This window comes from Podarcis liolepis (genome assembly GCF_965112155.1).
Source record: "Podarcis liolepis genome assembly, chromosome: 7".
Taxonomy (NCBI): Eukaryota; Metazoa; Chordata; class Lepidosauria; order Squamata; family Lacertidae; genus Podarcis; species Podarcis liolepis.
This window is the reverse complement of record NC_139561.1, coordinates 93,794,879-93,811,953: the sequence shown is the minus strand read 5'-3', so window position 1 is coordinate 93,811,953 and position 17,075 is coordinate 93,794,879. Positions and strand designations below refer to the sequence as shown.

At 49.3% G+C, this 17,075-nt stretch overlaps 2 protein-coding genes across 2 annotated transcripts in view; both read right to left on the bottom strand.

The window, feature by feature from the left end:
• The window catches only part of LOC310712893 (zinc finger protein 213-like), a 356,206-nt gene that overhangs the window by 68,043 nt on the left and 271,088 nt on the right, over positions 1-17,075 (bottom strand). The gene's annotated exons all lie outside the window — the stretch shown is intronic.
• The window catches only part of LOC310712806 (uncharacterized protein), a 65,943-nt gene continuing 51,201 nt past the window's right edge, over positions 2,334-17,075 (bottom strand). The window contains exons 5-7 of the mRNA XM_083516181.1: positions 16,417-16,499; positions 15,968-16,094; positions 2,334-5,476 (exon numbers count right to left, since the gene is read on the bottom strand). Coding sequence (XP_083372307.1) covers positions 4,143-5,476; positions 15,968-16,094; positions 16,417-16,499 — 1,544 coding nt within the window. The 3' untranslated portion in view covers positions 2,334-4,142. The remainder of the gene's footprint in view (positions 5,477-15,967; positions 16,095-16,416; positions 16,500-17,075) is intronic.

The following is a 17,075-nucleotide window of genomic DNA, read 5'->3' as shown; positions in this document are numbered from 1 at the left end:
GCTTTTTGGCTTTGTTCTGCAGTCAGTCCAAAGCGCACTTTCACTCTCTCTTTAAATGTGAGGGAATCAGAGGTTTCATCCTCTCTGAGATCTGAGTATATTTCACTCAAAATTCCACATATCTGTGGGCGTAAGTGCAGCATCCAGTTTTCCTCATGAATGTTTAAGTCTGCCAGTCCGCCAAAACTAAATAGGATCTGTGTGGGTTTTAACTTCATATCCCACCTCTGCCCCCAATTAATATGCGACGACGCAAGGGCTCTTTTCCCCCTGGCAGCCTTGGGCCCATTCTCTCTCCTAAATATAGTGCACCCACCTCACAGAACACAATTCCCACAAATGCCCTCCAACTACCTCAGATTATCTTGTGGGGGACTTGCGTGAGGTAAAATTCACTAATTGGGAGTCTCAGGCAGGATTTCTTCAAATAAACATTAACAATTTTATTTAACAAGGAAGTTTATGACACGAGTGGATAAAACATAGGATATTTCAGTTTACAATGTTATTTCCCTTCAAGGTTTTCTCAGTTGTTTCACACGTAATACTTTGGCTCTTAACAAGGTGGCACTTTCTGCCAGTCACCCTACTCCCGAGGTACCCAAGCCAAAGACCCAAGGGATCTCTGGTTTGGGAGTCTTCTCTTTCTAGAAGGATCTCTCCCCTCCTGACTGGGATGAGAGCTCAGCAGCCGGTCTCCTTCCAGCTCCTCCTTCTCCTGGCTCAGCCTCCCAGTTCATTCCTGGCCTGATTTCCTCTCCCAGGACACCACACACTGTCCTTCCCACTAAGCTCAGAGACTCCTTTCTCTAGCTGGTGATCTTTTCCTCAGAGTGGATGTTTCCACCCAGAACCAGCTCCTCTCACTCCCCATCTTCCCCACCTCCCTCCAGAGCTCCTAGCCATGGGGGGAACTGGGCCCAGGTCTCCCTCCTCCAGCTCCAGGGCTCTTAGTCTGTCCGCTAAACGGGTGTAGGATATTCTCCTAGGTGCCCCAACCTGCCACTTCCCCTGAGCTTCTTGCAGCCTGATGCCAACAGTGACCCCTCCCCAAAGGAGCAAGACAAGAGTTGCAGACCTCCTGTTACTTGCAGCCTCCCTGGCTTTGCAGAGAGGAAGGGGGGCAGAACCTCTTAGCCCTGGCTTGGGGATCCCCTTGCAGGAGCTGAGCAGAATCCCCACTGATCCCCATCATGACTCCCTGGCCCTCGTGGCTGTTCTTCTGAGCCCTTGCAAAGCTGAGCTCACCCTGCTCCCTTCTCTCTCTCAGGAGCCAGGACCCTCCCCTGCAGCCCTGGGACCCCCCATCTCCCCAAAGCGACTCACCGGATCCCAGAAGGTGCCCCCAGGCAGCACTTGGGGAGCAGAGAGACAAAAGCCCTGATGGGGGCGGAGCTTGTGCTCTGGGGAGCCTCCTCCCTTTATTCCTCTCTAGGAAGCCAGCTTGGTGCCACTTAACCCTTTTGCTGGTCCCTCTCTCCCTGCGGAGGAGCCCCAGGCGTGGCGCAGGCGCAGAGCTGCTCCATCGGGGGACTTTGGGGGCCTTGCAAGCTTCTCCTTCCGTGGGGAACAGATTTCTGTACATCTCAAGAGCAACAAGAATGTATTCCTTCCCACCCTTTACTTGAGAAGTAAAACTCTGCAAGTGTTTGGCTCCAGGGTCCCTTGAGAGAGAGTTGGTTCCGACTCTCTGAGCAAAGAGGAAGGAAAAGGGGGTCCTGCAAGGAGAGGATGAGGGGAAGACCCCCTTTTCTAGGGGTGGGGGAGAGGGATTGGGCTCCCGGGTCAAGAGAGCACCTTGTATCCTGGCACTGAAAAGACACCCTCCCGACACACACTTTGTGGCATCTCCTTTTGGCAAAGGGTCAAAACATAGTTCCAACTTGAAAACCACCTCCAGAACCAGGCACCCTCAATGGGCTTTGGACTACAACTCCCAACTGCCCCCCCCCAGCAGAAGGCAGGGGGGATGGAAACAGCCGTCCAAAAGGTCCAGCCAGCTCCAGAGGCGACCCAAGGCTGTTCTCCAACGGGGCGCTGCTCCAGGCATCTGAGTTGCCCAGTTCAAGGGAGCTGGCGGGACTAGGAACCGGGGTTCCTGAATTGCAGGGGTTGGACTAGATGAGCCTGGAGTGTCCTCTTCCAGGATTCCTCATCTGGCTCCCAATGCCACGGCTGGAATGTCTCCCAAAACTGCCCCCCCTTTCACAAGGAGGTCTTTCCCCCCGCGTCTTAAACTACCCTTTGACTGGCAACTATCTCCAATCTCCTTGATGGACAATCCCAACCAAAGATGCATTAGATTGTCTGAAATCTACTCAGGAGTCCTGTAGTGATTTCATGCTGTTTATTGCAGCTTGTAAAGCAGTGATTTAATTGCACCCCAAACCTCAGGCTGTTATATACATTATTTACACAATCAGTCCCGTCTGACTGGCTGATTCTGCTTCCCTCCTGGAGCCTGATTGGTCTTTTCCTGCAGGCCAATCCGTTGTTGCATTCTAGGATCCTACTTGCCTTTTGTTCTAGGATCAAAGCTTAGTACATAAGCCCCCTCCCCTCTACGTTCCTGTTGCGCCCAGGAGGTTAGCATTCCTAGTCGTTGAGGTACGCCGGTCACCTATGTATGTCTTGTGGTCTTGGGTGTCTTTCAGTAGGGGTTCCTGGTTCTGGCTCTTGTTCCAGGGCTGCCGGTTGTGACGGGGTCGTTGGGTTGGACGCCGCTGGTCCACTTGGTTGTGGTTCTGGTTCCTGTGGCTGCTCGGCCTCGGTCACTTCTGGACTTCCTAGTTCTGCCTCCCTTACCCGCTCCTCCTGCGGGTTTTCCTTAAAACAGGGTGGGGGGTTGAGAGGGCTTAGTCTTCCAAACAACTCTTTATCCATTAGTTAGTAGACAAGCTTCCCAGTGCATGGAGAGGAAAGCAGACCCCTGAGCCCAGCCTGGCCCCCCACCAAATTCTGCCCGCATGCCTTGAGGCCCCAAGATGGGTGGAGGAAGGCCTGGAGGGGCAGCTGCTGGCTGGGACTTTGATTGGGGCAGGGTGGGGGCACAGGGAGAGGGAGACAGGAAGACCGGCCAGGGGGTGGCACTGGGGGGATTTATTCACATTGGTTTTCTACCCAAAAGCCACCACCCCTGGCTGTGAGGAGAGTGGCGCCTCCTCCATGAATTCCTCTTCCACTCCCAGCCACTCTGCTCAAACCTTTGCTAAAATCCTGCTCTCCTCCCTCCTCTCCGTCTCAGTGGCTGGGCTTTCTGTCTCATCTCAAGAACCGCCAAAGCGCCCGCAATTGCCTCTTATCTTCCACCCAAACCGTCCACATCAATCCTAAGCGTCTCCTGTTCTTATTTCCATTTTTTTGTCTTTTTTCCCAGCTTTTCAGACTTCTCCTCCCTTCCTTTCATGGAGATATCTAGTGCTTCTGTTTTCTTTGTCAGTGTCTCTACTTTAGTGGTCAAATTTGTCACTATTTAATGATTTTTATCAATTCGGGCTAATAGCTTCTCCAAATTTAACACAGGCCTGGTGTTAACTGTTTTTGAACTGCCATATTCAAAACCTCCCTCTCCCTTGTTCTCAAAGCAGCTTATTTTCCAGCAGCACCTTATCAGTTTGTCAAGGTCACAGAATAACTCTTTCCCAAGAGATCCTGTTACCTGCATTTTTCCAGCCCTCCCTCTTCCTTCCAGCCTGATACCCAACACACATAAGCTGTTCAACATAAAATCCAATTTCTCAAATTAAGATTTCAATTAAACAAATAAACCAAATAATTACTTTAAGAGAGGAACCATAAAAAATAAAAAAATAAAAAATGTGTCCAAGAGGACATAGCAATTTAGACGTCCAGATAAGAGTGGTTGTCTTGCAGGAATCCAATTCTCTTTAAGTGGCTCAGAGTAGAAGAAATATTTTCCTTCAAAGAGAAACGAACTTATCCAAACCTGTCTTGATTTTAGCTTTTTCAGGGAGCTCTAAGTCCTTTTAAGAGCTCCAATTGTGTTAAGAACTTTAAAAATGAGACCAAACTTTCATAAATCCCTCCGATCACACTCTTGGCACTGAATTCTCTGTGTGAATTCTCTGATGGGAAATGAAATTTTTGCTTTGACTGAAGCTCTTTCCTCATTCCACGCACTGTTAGGGTTTCTCCCCTGTATGGATTTTGTGATGGGATGTGAGACTTTCTTTCCTGGTGAAGCTCTTTCCACATTCCAGACACTGATAGGGGTTTTCCCCTGTATGAATTCTTTGATGGGAAGTGAAGCTTATTTTCCAGGTGAATCTCTTTCCACATTCCAAGCACTGATATGGTTTCTCCCCTGTATGAATCCTTTGATGGGAAGTGAGCTTGGCCCTCTGACTGAAGCTCTTTCCACATTCCAGGCACTGACAGGGTTTCTCCCCTGTATGAATCCTTTGATGGGAAGTGAGTTCAGAGCTTGTCCTGAAGCTTTTTCCACATTCCAAGCACTGATAGGGTTTCTCCCCTGTATGAATCCTTTGATGGGAAGTGAGATGAGCCCTCTGTTTGAAGCTCTTTCCACATTCCAAGCACTGAAAGGGTTTCTCCCCTGTATGAATTCTTTGATGTGAAGTGAAACTGTGCTTTCTAATGAAGCTCTTTCCACATTCCATGCACTGAAAGGGTTTCTCCCCTGCATGAATCCTTTGATGGGAAGTGAGTTCAGAGCGCATCCTGAAGCTTTTTCCACACTCCAAGCAGTGATATGGTTTTTCCCCTGTATGAATTCTACGATGGGAAGTGAGATCATGGCTGCGACTGATGCTCTTTCCACAATCCAAGCAGTGATATGGTTTCTCCCCTGTATGAATTCTACGATGGGAAGTGAGATTGTACCTGTGACTGAAGCTCTTTCCACACTCCAAGCAGTGATAGGGTTTCTCCCCTGTATGAATCCTTTGATGCAAAGTGAGTTCAAAGCTCGTCCTGAAGCTTTTTCCACATTCCACGCACTGATAGGGTTTCTCCCCTGTATGAATCCTTTGATGGGAGGTGAGATTGGCACTCCGAGTGAAGCTCTTTCCACATTCTACGCACTGATAGGGTTTCTCCCCTGTATGAATTCTTTGATGGGAGGTGAGGGAGGAGCTATCAGTGAAGCTCTTTCCACACTCCAAGCAGTGATAGGGTTTCTCCCCTGTATGAATCCTTTGATGGGAAATGAGCTTGGCCCTCTGATTGAAGCTCTTTCCACATTCCACGCACTGATAGGGTTTCTCCCCTGTATGAATCCTTTGATGGGAAGTGAGATTGGCACTCCGAGTGAAGCTTTTTCCACATTCCAAGCAGTGATAAGGTTTCTTCTCAAGGGGATTTCTTTGATGGGAAGTGGAATGGGAGCTCTGACTGAAGCTCTCTCCACAGTCTGAATCCTGATATGGCTCCTCCACTGTGTGGATTTCGTTGTGGTCTCCCTTGTTCTTTATTTCCAATTCATCACCACCTGAAACTAAGAGGCAAACAGATTAGAGTCTCAGGAAGAAGTGCAGTCCCAAATTATGGAACAATGCTAATTAATGCTTGGGAGAGGCAAAGAACTGAAGGGAGTTAGGACTTCCGGGGTAGTGCCTCCGGTAATGGCTGAATTCCTCTGACCGAGAGGAATTCGCTTCGTGGAAATTAGGGTCTGACCGCCACGGCGAAGGCGGGGACCCACAAAAAATCACAGGCGGGTGAAGGCTGTGAACGTGGGATTCAGCTGGCACCTTTTGCGCCTCCCCTACTCGCGGGGAAACCTGGTTTCGGGGATCCGGAGCGACGTGGGGTGAGTGGCGCGGTGCTGCAAATTGACTGCTTTCACGGAGTGAAGCCGCATTGCTGTTGCCGGAGAACGCTGACTTTTTTGTGTGGACAATTCGATTTTAAAACAACTACCCGTGAGTAGAACGGAAAATTGGATTTTTAAACGTCTTAATTTGGTACCGAAACGGGGAGGTTTCAAACAGGAAGTCCGCCTTCCCCTTTTGTAAATAGACTGGAGCAAAAAAGCTGCAAGCTAACGTCTTGAAAGCTTTCCATAAAGGATTAAACTTCCATTGGCTAAAATCATCAAACCCCCCTTGGAAGCAAGAGGAGAGGGGGGAATTTTTAGACCGCGCAAGCCTGCAGGAGAGAGTGAAGAAAGTCAAATTACCACCGCTCTGAACCTGGAAACGGGCTGCTAGAAGGACTGAAGTTTTGGATATGTTCATTGACTGTGAATAGATCGTTTGTTGACAGTAAGTTAAAGAAGAGAAATACATTGGTTCCATTGTCTCCTTCTGTGTTTAAAAAGGAGTAAATGTAATTGAAAATTGAAACTAACTTTATTGTTTTAATTGTGCTTAAAAGGATTGATACAAATAGAAATTGTTTCCCTCTAGAGGCAGCCTTTGAAATTGTTACATGAGCTGAGTGGGGAATTTCCAGCTGTAAGACAAGACCGTGAGAATCTGGGATTGACCTTGGACTGTTAAGAATGTTGACAGAAGAAGCCTTAGTGGTTGCATTATGTAAGATTAATGACTCACTGGAACAGCTCCATAGGAAGATGGGTGTGATGATTATAAAAATTGATAACTTGGAACAAAAAGTGACTAATTTTGGACAAAAAGTGAATATTAATACAGAAACTATTCAGGAATCAATACAGGGATCTACCTTGACATGGCAAATTGAGGAGAAGGCGGGGGGGAAAGTTGTTAGAGCCCCAGCCTCACAGATGCAAATTGATGACTATAAGTGGATGCCTTTTATGACGGAATCTAGAGAAAGCCAGACTTTGAGGATTGGAGCCCCGCTTGGACTGGAGAAGGAAAGTTGGATAGATCCCTTCATGCAGGGATTTGTTGACTTTTGGGACTTGGACTTGGGTCAGGAGGAGACTGGAGTTGTGGGGACTGCTAGACTTGCGACTGGAAATACCTTGTGAATTTTAGTTTTAACTATGGAGATCTGGCTGATTTGTCGAGAAGGAATAAAAACATTGCTAGGTGGGAATTTCCTCGAGGTTTACTTTTCAGCATCAGAGGAAGGAAAATAAGAACAAGATCAGGAGAAGACAAAGTAAAGTGCATGTATAAACATGAAGAAGACTCGCAGAAGGGACTTGGAAAAGAGTTAAGAGCCTCGGACAGATCACCAGGTTGATGGACTATATGGAATTGACAGAATCCGAGACCAGGGAGAAGAGACGGTGGAAGAATATTGGAAAAAGTTTAAAATCTATATATGGAAATAATGTAAAATTAATGAATGTTAGAAAAATGTTGAAAGGAAATTATATGGCTTTAGTAGAAATGCTTTAAGGAATTAAGCATAAATAAGTAATTATAATTTTAATGGAAAATAAGGTTAAAATTGTGGAGAGAATCAGAACTTACAGGGTTAAGAAGTTCTGAGTGACGTCTCACATTCTGAGGCGTGGTTTACTGAGGGGAGTGTTTCCTGTGACTCAGTGCTGTTCCGTTCGCAACGGAGAGAGACGAGCAAAGATGTGTGCTTGATCGCCAGGAGGAGATTTATGGTTTGTTTTTCCACACGAATAAAGACTTTTAGAAGATAAGGAAGACACCGTGCGTGCAGTCTGATTTATCATGCACACACGCACAGCAACAGTCTATCAGCTGCGTACACTCTGCTGCAAGTAGCTGGACCGGAGAGCTGAGCAGAGCGCTGAGAGTGGAAGCGTGTGGGCTCCAGACAAAAGCTAAAAAGGCTACAAGGGCTACAACATTCCATAGGTTATGGGTGGACAGAAAGCGCTTTGAAGCTTTTGCCAGACGTGCCGGTGTGTGTGTGGGAGCCAGCTAAGGAGAGGCTGCAGAGGGTTTGCAGCTGTGCCTAACGATTGAAGGCAAGCTGACGACGCTGAAGCCAGCTTTGAGTCCTGCCTGAAGTTGAGAGAGGCAGACAAACTCAGCTGGGAGGAGCTGATCTGCTGGACCGGGAGCTGGAGAGCTACTGTTGTTTACGTGAGTAAGCTGGGCCCCGGGGGAAGATGGCAGATGGCCAAGAGGTGTTTGAAGCTCCGCTTGAAAAGCTTGAAGAGCTCACCACCCAGTCGTGGGAATCCTGGGTCAGGAAAGTGAGAGCGTGGTATTGGGAAACAGGGCTGTGGGAAGTAAGCCAGAAGGAGCCGTCCCCAGCCAAACCAGCTGCTGCTGGAGATGCAGAAAAGCTGCAGAGAGAGAAAGCTGTGAGAGCTGAGATCTGCATGTTGAGAGCAAGCGTACATGTTAAGCTGCTACCTCATTTGGAGGGCATTGAGTCGGCCTGTGAAGCCTGGAAAGTGCTGAGGGGTTTGTGTCAAAGCTCAGCAGGAGGCCAGGAGCAGAAGGAAGCCAAGTGCTCAGCCAGAAGCCCTGATTTTACAGCCTCACGGAGTGCTGTTGGAAGTGTCGGGGGGGGCAGAGAAGCCCAAAAGCCAGTTTAGAAAAGTTTCCACTGTGTGTGACGAGAAGGAATGTTGTTACAGAGGGGGCGAGGCTAGCATCGAGAGCCCGGTAGCTGTGAGCTCACCCCAGTATTTTTCCACTCGTCGCTGCTACATTTGCAATTCTCCTGACCATCCACGTCGCTGCTGCCCACAGAGAGCGAAAGCAGCTGGGCAGGAAGTTTCCAAGGTCGCATCCCATGGGAATCAGCCAGGTCTCCATGGCAACCGGTCCAGGGGAGGAGGCAGTCGTGGGAAAGCGCAGGAAGAACGTGCCACAGAGTGTGGGAAGGACACCTGCAAAAGCCCCAAGGACGGGGGCAGCGGGCAGTTTGTTGCTATGGCAGCTTTGGAGAACAGCTGCAGTGAGAACAAAGTGATGAAATGGTTTATTGACAGTACTGTCAACAGGCATCTGATAATTGAGACACCTAGTGTCAAGATGTGGAACTGTAAGCCTGTTTTGGTTGGGAAAACAGTGTGTTTTGCAAATGGGTTACAAAAGCCATTGTCTAAAGTTGGAAATGTTTATGTTTCTGTTTTGCAGGCGCAGCTGGAAGTCTTCGTGTCACCAGGGATAAAACATTGTCTTTTATCTGTACCTTGTCTCTTACAGGAGGGGTATAAGGTTTGCTTTGAGAAGGATGTCTGCACAATTTCCAGAGGGGGGAAGCACCTGATCAGTGTTCCAAAAGGGCACAACGGCCTTTTTGTTCTTGAAACACCTCTGGGGGGTAAAGGGAATGCTGAGAAAGCACAGGCACAGTCTGCAACTGTTCATACTCATGTTTCATGTGCTTGCATGTGGCACAAGAAAATGTCACATGGTTCTTGTGAGGATATCCAAATGCTACCGGAGTGCACTAAAGGATGCAAAATAAGAGAATGTGGTAGACCCCTAAAGTGTAGGTCTTGCAGAAAAGTGAATGTAAAAGGGTGTGGTTTTCCCAGGGTGGAGAGGGTAACCACAAAGCCTTTTGAGCTTGTGCACACAGACCTTTTTGGTCCCATGCCAAAGCCAAGTCTAGGCGGGGCCAGGTTTGGGCTGACGCTGCAGGATGATTTTAGCCAGGTTAGCTGGTTTTATCCGCTGAAACGGAAAGAGGATGCAGCGCAACTGATCAAAGATTGGATTGCAGAGGTGGAACTAAGGTTCTCCACCAAGGTGCAGGGGTTCCAGAGTGACCGATGTGCAGAGTTTACTGGGTCTGGTCTGCAGAAATTCTTTCGCCAGAAAGGGATACGTCACAAGGTGACTTCTCCTCAGGAGAAGGGAGTGGCAGAGCTTAGGAGCAAAGCTCTGGTTCAAGCAACACAGATTCTACTGGATGACTCTGGTTTGCCTCAAAGCTTTTGGGGGGAAGGAATTAAATTTGTAAATTTCACGAAAAATAGGTCCTACAATTCAGTGGTAGGTGAAACCCCGCATTTTATGCTTCACGGAGAGAAGCCGAACCTGCATTTCCTCCGTGTGTTTGGTACGAGAGCCTTGGTGCCGGTACCAAAGTTTCTGCAAGAGCAGGTTGGTACAAAGGTCCAGGAAATGATCTTCTGTGGGTATGAACCTGCAACAAAGGGGTGGAAGTTTGCATTTCCAGAAGGTGATCAGTCTAAGCTGATAGTCAGTAAACATGCTGAGTTCTGTGAGCAGGATGGTTGGGCAAGGCGCAAAGCGAGCCCTGACATTCACTCAGATTGTCTGTCTGAATCTGAGGAAGAGGGAGAGTTAGAGGCTGAACCTGATGAAGAGGACCAGGTCGATGATCAGGGTCCAGAACAGGATTGGGCGTCTCCACGGGTTGTTAAAGGAGTGTCCAAGAGTGAGCCTTCATCTCCTGTTAGCATAATGCAGAAAGCTCACAGACGGGTCAAGTCAGAGGGGGAGTCGTCTGATGAAGAAGACACACTTGCTGGCCCCAGTGGGTCAGAAGAAGCACCCCAGTTTGTTCCCAGGCGGTCCACTCGGACCATGAAGGGGATTCCACCTGAGAGGTTTCAGGTCACCAATGCGTGGGTTGGTTTCGCACAGTGCAAATCTGAGATTTGTGAGGAGGTTCAACAGTTGCCTGACAAAGATGCCAGGAAGGGGCGAAAGGCAATGGGGAAGGTGTTGAACTCTCAGGGGTCTGTAAATGTGTGTTCACAGGTCCCTCAGATTGTAAGGCGAGAGGGGGTGTGGAGGGAATCAGAACTTAAAGGGTTAAGAAGTTCTGAGTGACGTCTCACATTCTGAGGCGTGGTTTACTGAGGGGAGTGTTTCCTGTGACTCAGTGCTGTTCCGTTCGCAACCGAGAGAGACGAGCAAAGATGTGTGCTCGGTCGCCAGGAGGAGATTTATGGTTTGTTTTTCTACACGAATAAAGGCTTTTAGAAGATAAGGAAGACACCGTGCGTGCAGTCTGATTTATCATACACACACGCACAGCAACAGTCTATCAGCTGCGTACACTCTGCTGCAAGTAGCTGGACCGGACAGCTGAGCAGAGCGCGGAGAGTGGAAGCGCGTGGGCTCCAGACAAAAGCTAAAAAGGCTACAAAGGCTACAACATTCCATGTTAAGATAATCATATGACAGAAAATAGAGAAAGCTGGAAAGGATTTGCTGAAACAATTAATAGAAATGGAATACAAAAAGGGAGGTGAGAGGAGGTCGATGAAACAAGGGAATGAAAGAGAGGATATTGAGATGGTATGATGTGTGTTTTTTGAACTGTTTTTGCTTTTGCTTTGTTTAATGTGTTAATGTTGTGTCGTGTATTTATATATTGTATTGTATGTTTTTTTTTCTTTTTTCTTCTTTGTAAGGTTTAAAAATAAATATCATTTTTTTTAAAAAAAGAACTGAAGGGAGTTAGATGTTATAATGTTCCTTTTGTTCTGTAAAAATGTCTAGTTTCGTATACAAATCAAGTTGAATATTATGTTTTTTCTCTCTAGTTTTTAAAAGTACAGTGGTGCCTCGCAAGACGAAATTAATTCGTTCCGCAAGTCTCTTCGTCTTGCGGTTTTTTCGTCTTGCGATGCACGGTTTTCCATAGGAATGCATTGAAAATCAATTAATGCGTTCCTAGGGAAACCGCCTTCAGACCAGGTCCGGGGACAGTCTGTCCCCGGACCTCTTCTGAAGGCTGGGGGGGGGGGACAAGGGCTTTTCTTCCCACCCCCAGCATTTTAAAAAACCCTGGGACAGCGGAGGACTTCTCCGCTGTCCGGGGCGATCTTAAAATGCTGGCGGGCGGCATTTTAAAATCGCCCCGGACAGCGGAGGACTTCTCCGCTGTCCGGGGCGATTTAAAAGCCCCTGGGAAGGCAGGCAGGGGGGGCAAAGACTTTCGCCCCCTGCCCGCCTTCAGAAGGTGTCCCCGCCCCCCCTCCCCACTTCGGAACAGCTTTCCGAAGTGCGGCGGCTGGGGCAGGTGTCCCCGCCCCCCCTCCCCGCTTCGGAACAGCTTTCCGAAGTGGGGCGGCTGGGGCAGATGTCCCCGCCCCCCCTCCCCGCTTCGGAACAGCTTTCCGAAGTGGGGCGGCTGGGGCAGATGTCCCCGCCCCCCCTCCCCGCTTCGGAACAGCTTTCCGAAGTGGGGCGGCTGGGGCAGATGTCCCCGCCCCCCCTCCCCGCTTCGGAACAGCTTTCCGAAGTGGGGCGGCTGGGGCAGATGTCCCCGCCCCCCCTCCCCACTTCGGAACAGCTTTCCGAAGTGGGGCGGCTGGGGCAGATGTCCCCGCCCCCCCTCCCCGCTTCAGAACAGCTTTCCGAAGTGGGGCGGCTGGGGCAGGTGTCCCCGCCCCCCTCCCCGTTTCGAAACAGCTTTCCGAAGTGGGGCGGCTGGGGCAGATGTCCCCGCCCCCCCTCCCCACTTCGGAACAGCTTTCCGAAGTGGGGCGGCTGGGGCAGGTGTCCCCACCCCCCCCTTCGGAACAGCGTTTTAAAATGCTGGGGGTCGGGAGCGAAGCGCTGCCGACCCCCAGCATTTTAAAATCTCCCCGGGACACGGGGAGATTTTAAAATGCTGGGGGTCGGCAGCGCTTCGCTCCCGACCCCCAGCATTTTAAAACCTCCCCGGGACACGGGGAGATTTTAAAATGCTGGGGGTCGGCAGCTAACGCTTCGCTCCCGACCCCCAGCATTTTAAAATCTCCCCGGGACAGAGACTTCTCTGCTGTCCCTTGGAGATTTTAAAATGCTGGGGGTCGGCAGCGAACGCTTCGCTCCCGCCCGCCAGCATTTTAAGATCGCCCCGGGCAGGCGGGGGGAAGGCAGGCGGGGGGGAGCAAAGACTTTTGCCCCCCGCCGGCCTTCAGAAGAGGTCCTCTTCTGAAGGCCGGCTGTGGGCGAAAGTCTTTGCTCCCGACCGCCAGCATTTCCCTATGGGCTTTCGTCTTGTGATGCAAGCCCATAGGGAAATTCGTCTTGCGAAGCGCCTCCAAAACAGAAAACCCTTTCGTCTTGCGGGTTTTCCGTCTTGCGAGGCATTCGTCTTGCGGGGTACCACTGTACAGCTTAACCTGGTAATGTCATTTTGTTCAAATTTAAAGATGGATCTGTACTTCATAATTAAAATGTGCTTTTATTATTACCGTATTTTTCGCTCTATTGGACGCACCAGACCACAGGACGTACCTTGTTTTTAGAGGGGGAAATCAAGGGGAAGAATATTATTCCCCCCCCTGCAGCCCCAAAGAGCCACGGACACGATGCACACAGCCTGTCCACTTCTCCCAGAGCTTCTCGGGGCTGCGGGGGAAGCCCGGGTCCCCCCCCCCCCAGTCCCAAAGAGCAAAGAAACCAAGACAGCGAGCGGGATCCATAGCCACGCAACCTCTCCAGCCAGGAGCTAAACCTCTCCAGCGTGGCTAAAGAAGAAGACAAGGCAGCCAGCGCAATCCATCCCGCTCACTGCCTTGGCCTCTTTAGCCTTGCGCAATGGAATGGATCGTGCCCGCTGTCCACCGGGCCTGACTAGATGACTCCTGGGGTTCCCTTCCAACCCCGCAATTCTATGACCACGGAAGGTGTTGGGGGTCTCCACCACTGGAGGCTTTTAAGCAGCGGTTGGGGGACCATCTGCCTGGCGTTCTTTAGTTGTGATTCCTACATTGTGAGGGGGCTGGGCTAGATGACCCTCGGGTGGCCCTCCCAACTCTATACAGTCCTACAATTCTGCGGCAGGAGATACCACAGCCACTTCACACAATGCCCACTCCCAATTTTCATCGGAGAGACATGTAGCTTCAGTGTCTAGGTAGGTACCCCCCTACCTGCCACTCTTCCCCCACCCCACTTAAGCCGAGGGAATACCTGCCCAGAGAAGCTCCCAGGTGAGGCAAGGGTTAAGATCTACCTCTGGTAAATGGCTTTGTATCCCCCCTCTTTCCCTTTTCTCTTCCTCTTCTATGCTATTTCCTTCTCTTGTGTTTTGTTTAATCTGTTTTTATTGTATACTAAAATAAAAGCTGCAAAGTTTCCTTTTTTATAATATCCCCCCCTCCAAACTAAAACGTTAGATAAAAACACTGATCCAGAGGAAAAGAAGGGGGTAGAGAAAGGACGGAAAAAGAAAAAGAGGTAGTGATAGAGAGATTTTTTAAAAGTTGGCTTCTTTAGCCTCGCACAGCCTCCCGCGGCTGGAGAGGCATGCAAGGCTTTTCCCCAGGAGGGAGAAGGGACTGACTGGCCACGTCAGTGCCTTCTCCCTCCTGGGGAAAAGCCCTCAAGACCCGCGCAAAGCTTGTGTGTGGCTCTTGGGGGCTTTTCCTGCCTGCCTCCCCCCCTGCATTCGCTCCACAGGAAGCCCAGACTTTCCCCCTTAGTTTTTAAGATGGGAAAAGTGCGTCCTATGGAGCAAAAAATACGGTATTTAAAAGATGGCCAAAGCAGGTAAGTTCCCTGTCCAAAATTAAGATATACAGTGTTACCTCGGTTAGTTCTTGGTATGAGCTTTCGTGTGCATGCACACTTCTTCAGATACACTGAAACAGAAGTTGCCAGATCCTTCTATATACTGAGAAGGTGGGGAGGGGTATTACTCAGAAGGGTGGTGGGAATGGGTGATTGGCAGATAGCTGAGATGAGTCTGTTGACGACTCTTAACGACTGTAATAGGTCTTACAGGAAAAGGCAAGGGGTGAGAAGGTGAAAAAATAGCTCAGTCATGTATAATGAGATAAGAATCCAATGTCTTTGTTCAGACCAGGTCTCTCCATGGTTTTAAGTTTGGTAATGAGTTGCAATTCAGCAGCTTCTCTTTCCAGTCTATTTCTGAAATTCCTTTGTAGTAAAACAGCTACTTTGAGATCTTGTATAGAATGTCCTGGGAGATTGAAGTGTTCTCCTACTGGTTTCTCTGTCTTGTGATTCTTGATGTCAGATTTATGTCCGTTTATTCTTTGGCATAAGGTTTGGCCAGTTTGTCCAATATAGAGAGCTGAAGGACACTGTTGGCATCCAAAATTTAAGATGCCTCGCAATACGAAATTAATCCGTTCCGCGAGTCTCTTCGTCTTGCGGTTTTTTCGTCTTGCGAAGCACGGCTATTAGCGGCTTAGCGGCTATTAGCGGCTTAGCGCCTTTAAGAAAAAGGAAACAAACTCACAAGAACTCGCAAGGCGTTTCGTCTTGCCAAGCAAGCCCATAGGGAAATTTGTCTTGCGGAACGACTCAAAAAACGGAAAACCCTTTCGTCTTGCGAGTTTTTCGTCTTGCGAGGCATTCGTCTTGCGGGGCACCACTGTACAGTGTTACCTCGGGTTACATACGCTTCAGGTTACATACGCTTCAGGTTAAAGACTAACAGCAGCAGCAGGAGGCCCCATGAGCTAAAGTGGTGCTTCAGGTTAAGAACAGTTTCAGGTTAAGAACAGACCTTCAGAACGAATTAAGTTCTTAACCCGAAGTACCACTGTACTTAAATGTTACATTATTGTGAGAAGTTACAAAGGACGAGGCAGGGGGCCTTCTCGGTAGGGGCACCCACCCTGTGGAACGCCCTCCCATCAGATGTCAAGGAAATAACTATGCAACTTTTAGAGGACTTCTGAAGGCACCTCTGTATTGGGAAGTTTTTGATGTTTGATGTTTTATTATGTTTTTCTATTTGTTGGAATTTGCCCAGAGTGGCCACCCAGTCAGATGGGCAAGGTAAAAATAATAAAATTATCATTATTGTTACTACAGGGTTCACTGCCTGAGATTCAAAAAGCCTGGCTCTGTTTTGGGATGGAGTTTGTTTGGTTCAGTCATGGAATCTGTCAAGCAACTCTTTGGTCAAAAATCACTCTGAAGCCTACATTTAAGAAGGCCTGGGCAGTTCAGACAGCCTGATCATGGTTTTAAACGGCAGAACTGGAGGAAGAATATTCACAGGGAAAACAATCAATAGCCATCCATCCAAGGTTTGCTGTGGGAGTGTTAACATCCCAGGTGCTGTGGGTGGCGCTGTTGAGCCCCATCGAAATATCAGAGGTTCGTCACATGGAGAGATGTCTTGAATTACAAAACAGATAGGATGATCCAATAGGGAGCCTTACCGAGAGAGTCCAAGATCCCACGATTCTCCTCCATGACTTCCTTATGGAGAGCTCTCTGGTCAGGATCCAGCAACGCCCACTCCTCGTCTGTGAAATGGACAGCCACATCTTCAAAGCACACTGGACCCTAACAGAACAGGAAAAAGGCTGTCCTCTTAGAGAACATTCACTTGGCTCTGTTGTTTTCTACAGCGGCCAGACTCCTCTCTGCCTTCCTCATCCCTCTCTCCTGCTGCAGCTTCTGCCTCGGAGTCTGGGCTGCTCTCTGCCACAGACTCCCTCTGCTCCCTGAGCCCTCTTCCCTCTCCAGCTTCAGACCCCTCCTTCTCCTCCTCCTCCTCCCAGTCAGCTCCCTCTTCTCTGGCTCCTCCCACCATTCCTCTGCATCCAACTGTGTCCAGCCAGTCTGCATCCAAGCAGTCCTTCCCCACAAGGCTCCTTCCCCCTACCTGATCTGGGTCCACAGCTGCTGCCTCCCCTCCACCACCATGAAAAGATGAAGGAGCAGGTCTTGGTGGCATCATTCCGTCACCTGGGAGAGACCAAGGTAAGTGGAAACCGTGAGCGCCTGCTTCTCTCAGAGGTGAAACAGTGCATCTCTACGTACAGATGGGGCTTCGTCCAAGCCTCCCCTGCTAGCTTCCGGTTCCGCTCTGCCTTAATGGAGGCAGCGGGAGATCGTTGGAGAAGGAAAAACAAGCATGACTGAGGGTAATTCTCCTTGCAAGTTTCCCCCAGGGACAGGGGGGAACGGGCTTGACTCCCAGTTTGTCTTGGTACCAGGTTCCGGCTCCGGCATGGATTGCGAGAGGCAAGAAGGCGCTGAGTGCAAAAGCCCTTTGCCTGCTGAAAACCCTCCTTCGCCGCCATTAAGAAGCAGAGGTTCTCCTGTCAATCAGAGCTCAATTTGGACTAATGTACAGGCGTTGCTGGAAGAGATGAGATCATAAACTGCGGAATTAAACCAGCTGCAAAGTCTTTAAGGTTTGAATTTGGGAATAAACTTCCATTTGCTGCAAAAGACAGTGAGTGGGGGGAGGGGAGCCTATGGCTTCTTTATATAAAGTTTTCTTCTCTACACTAATGAATTGGCAGCCCGCTATTGAAT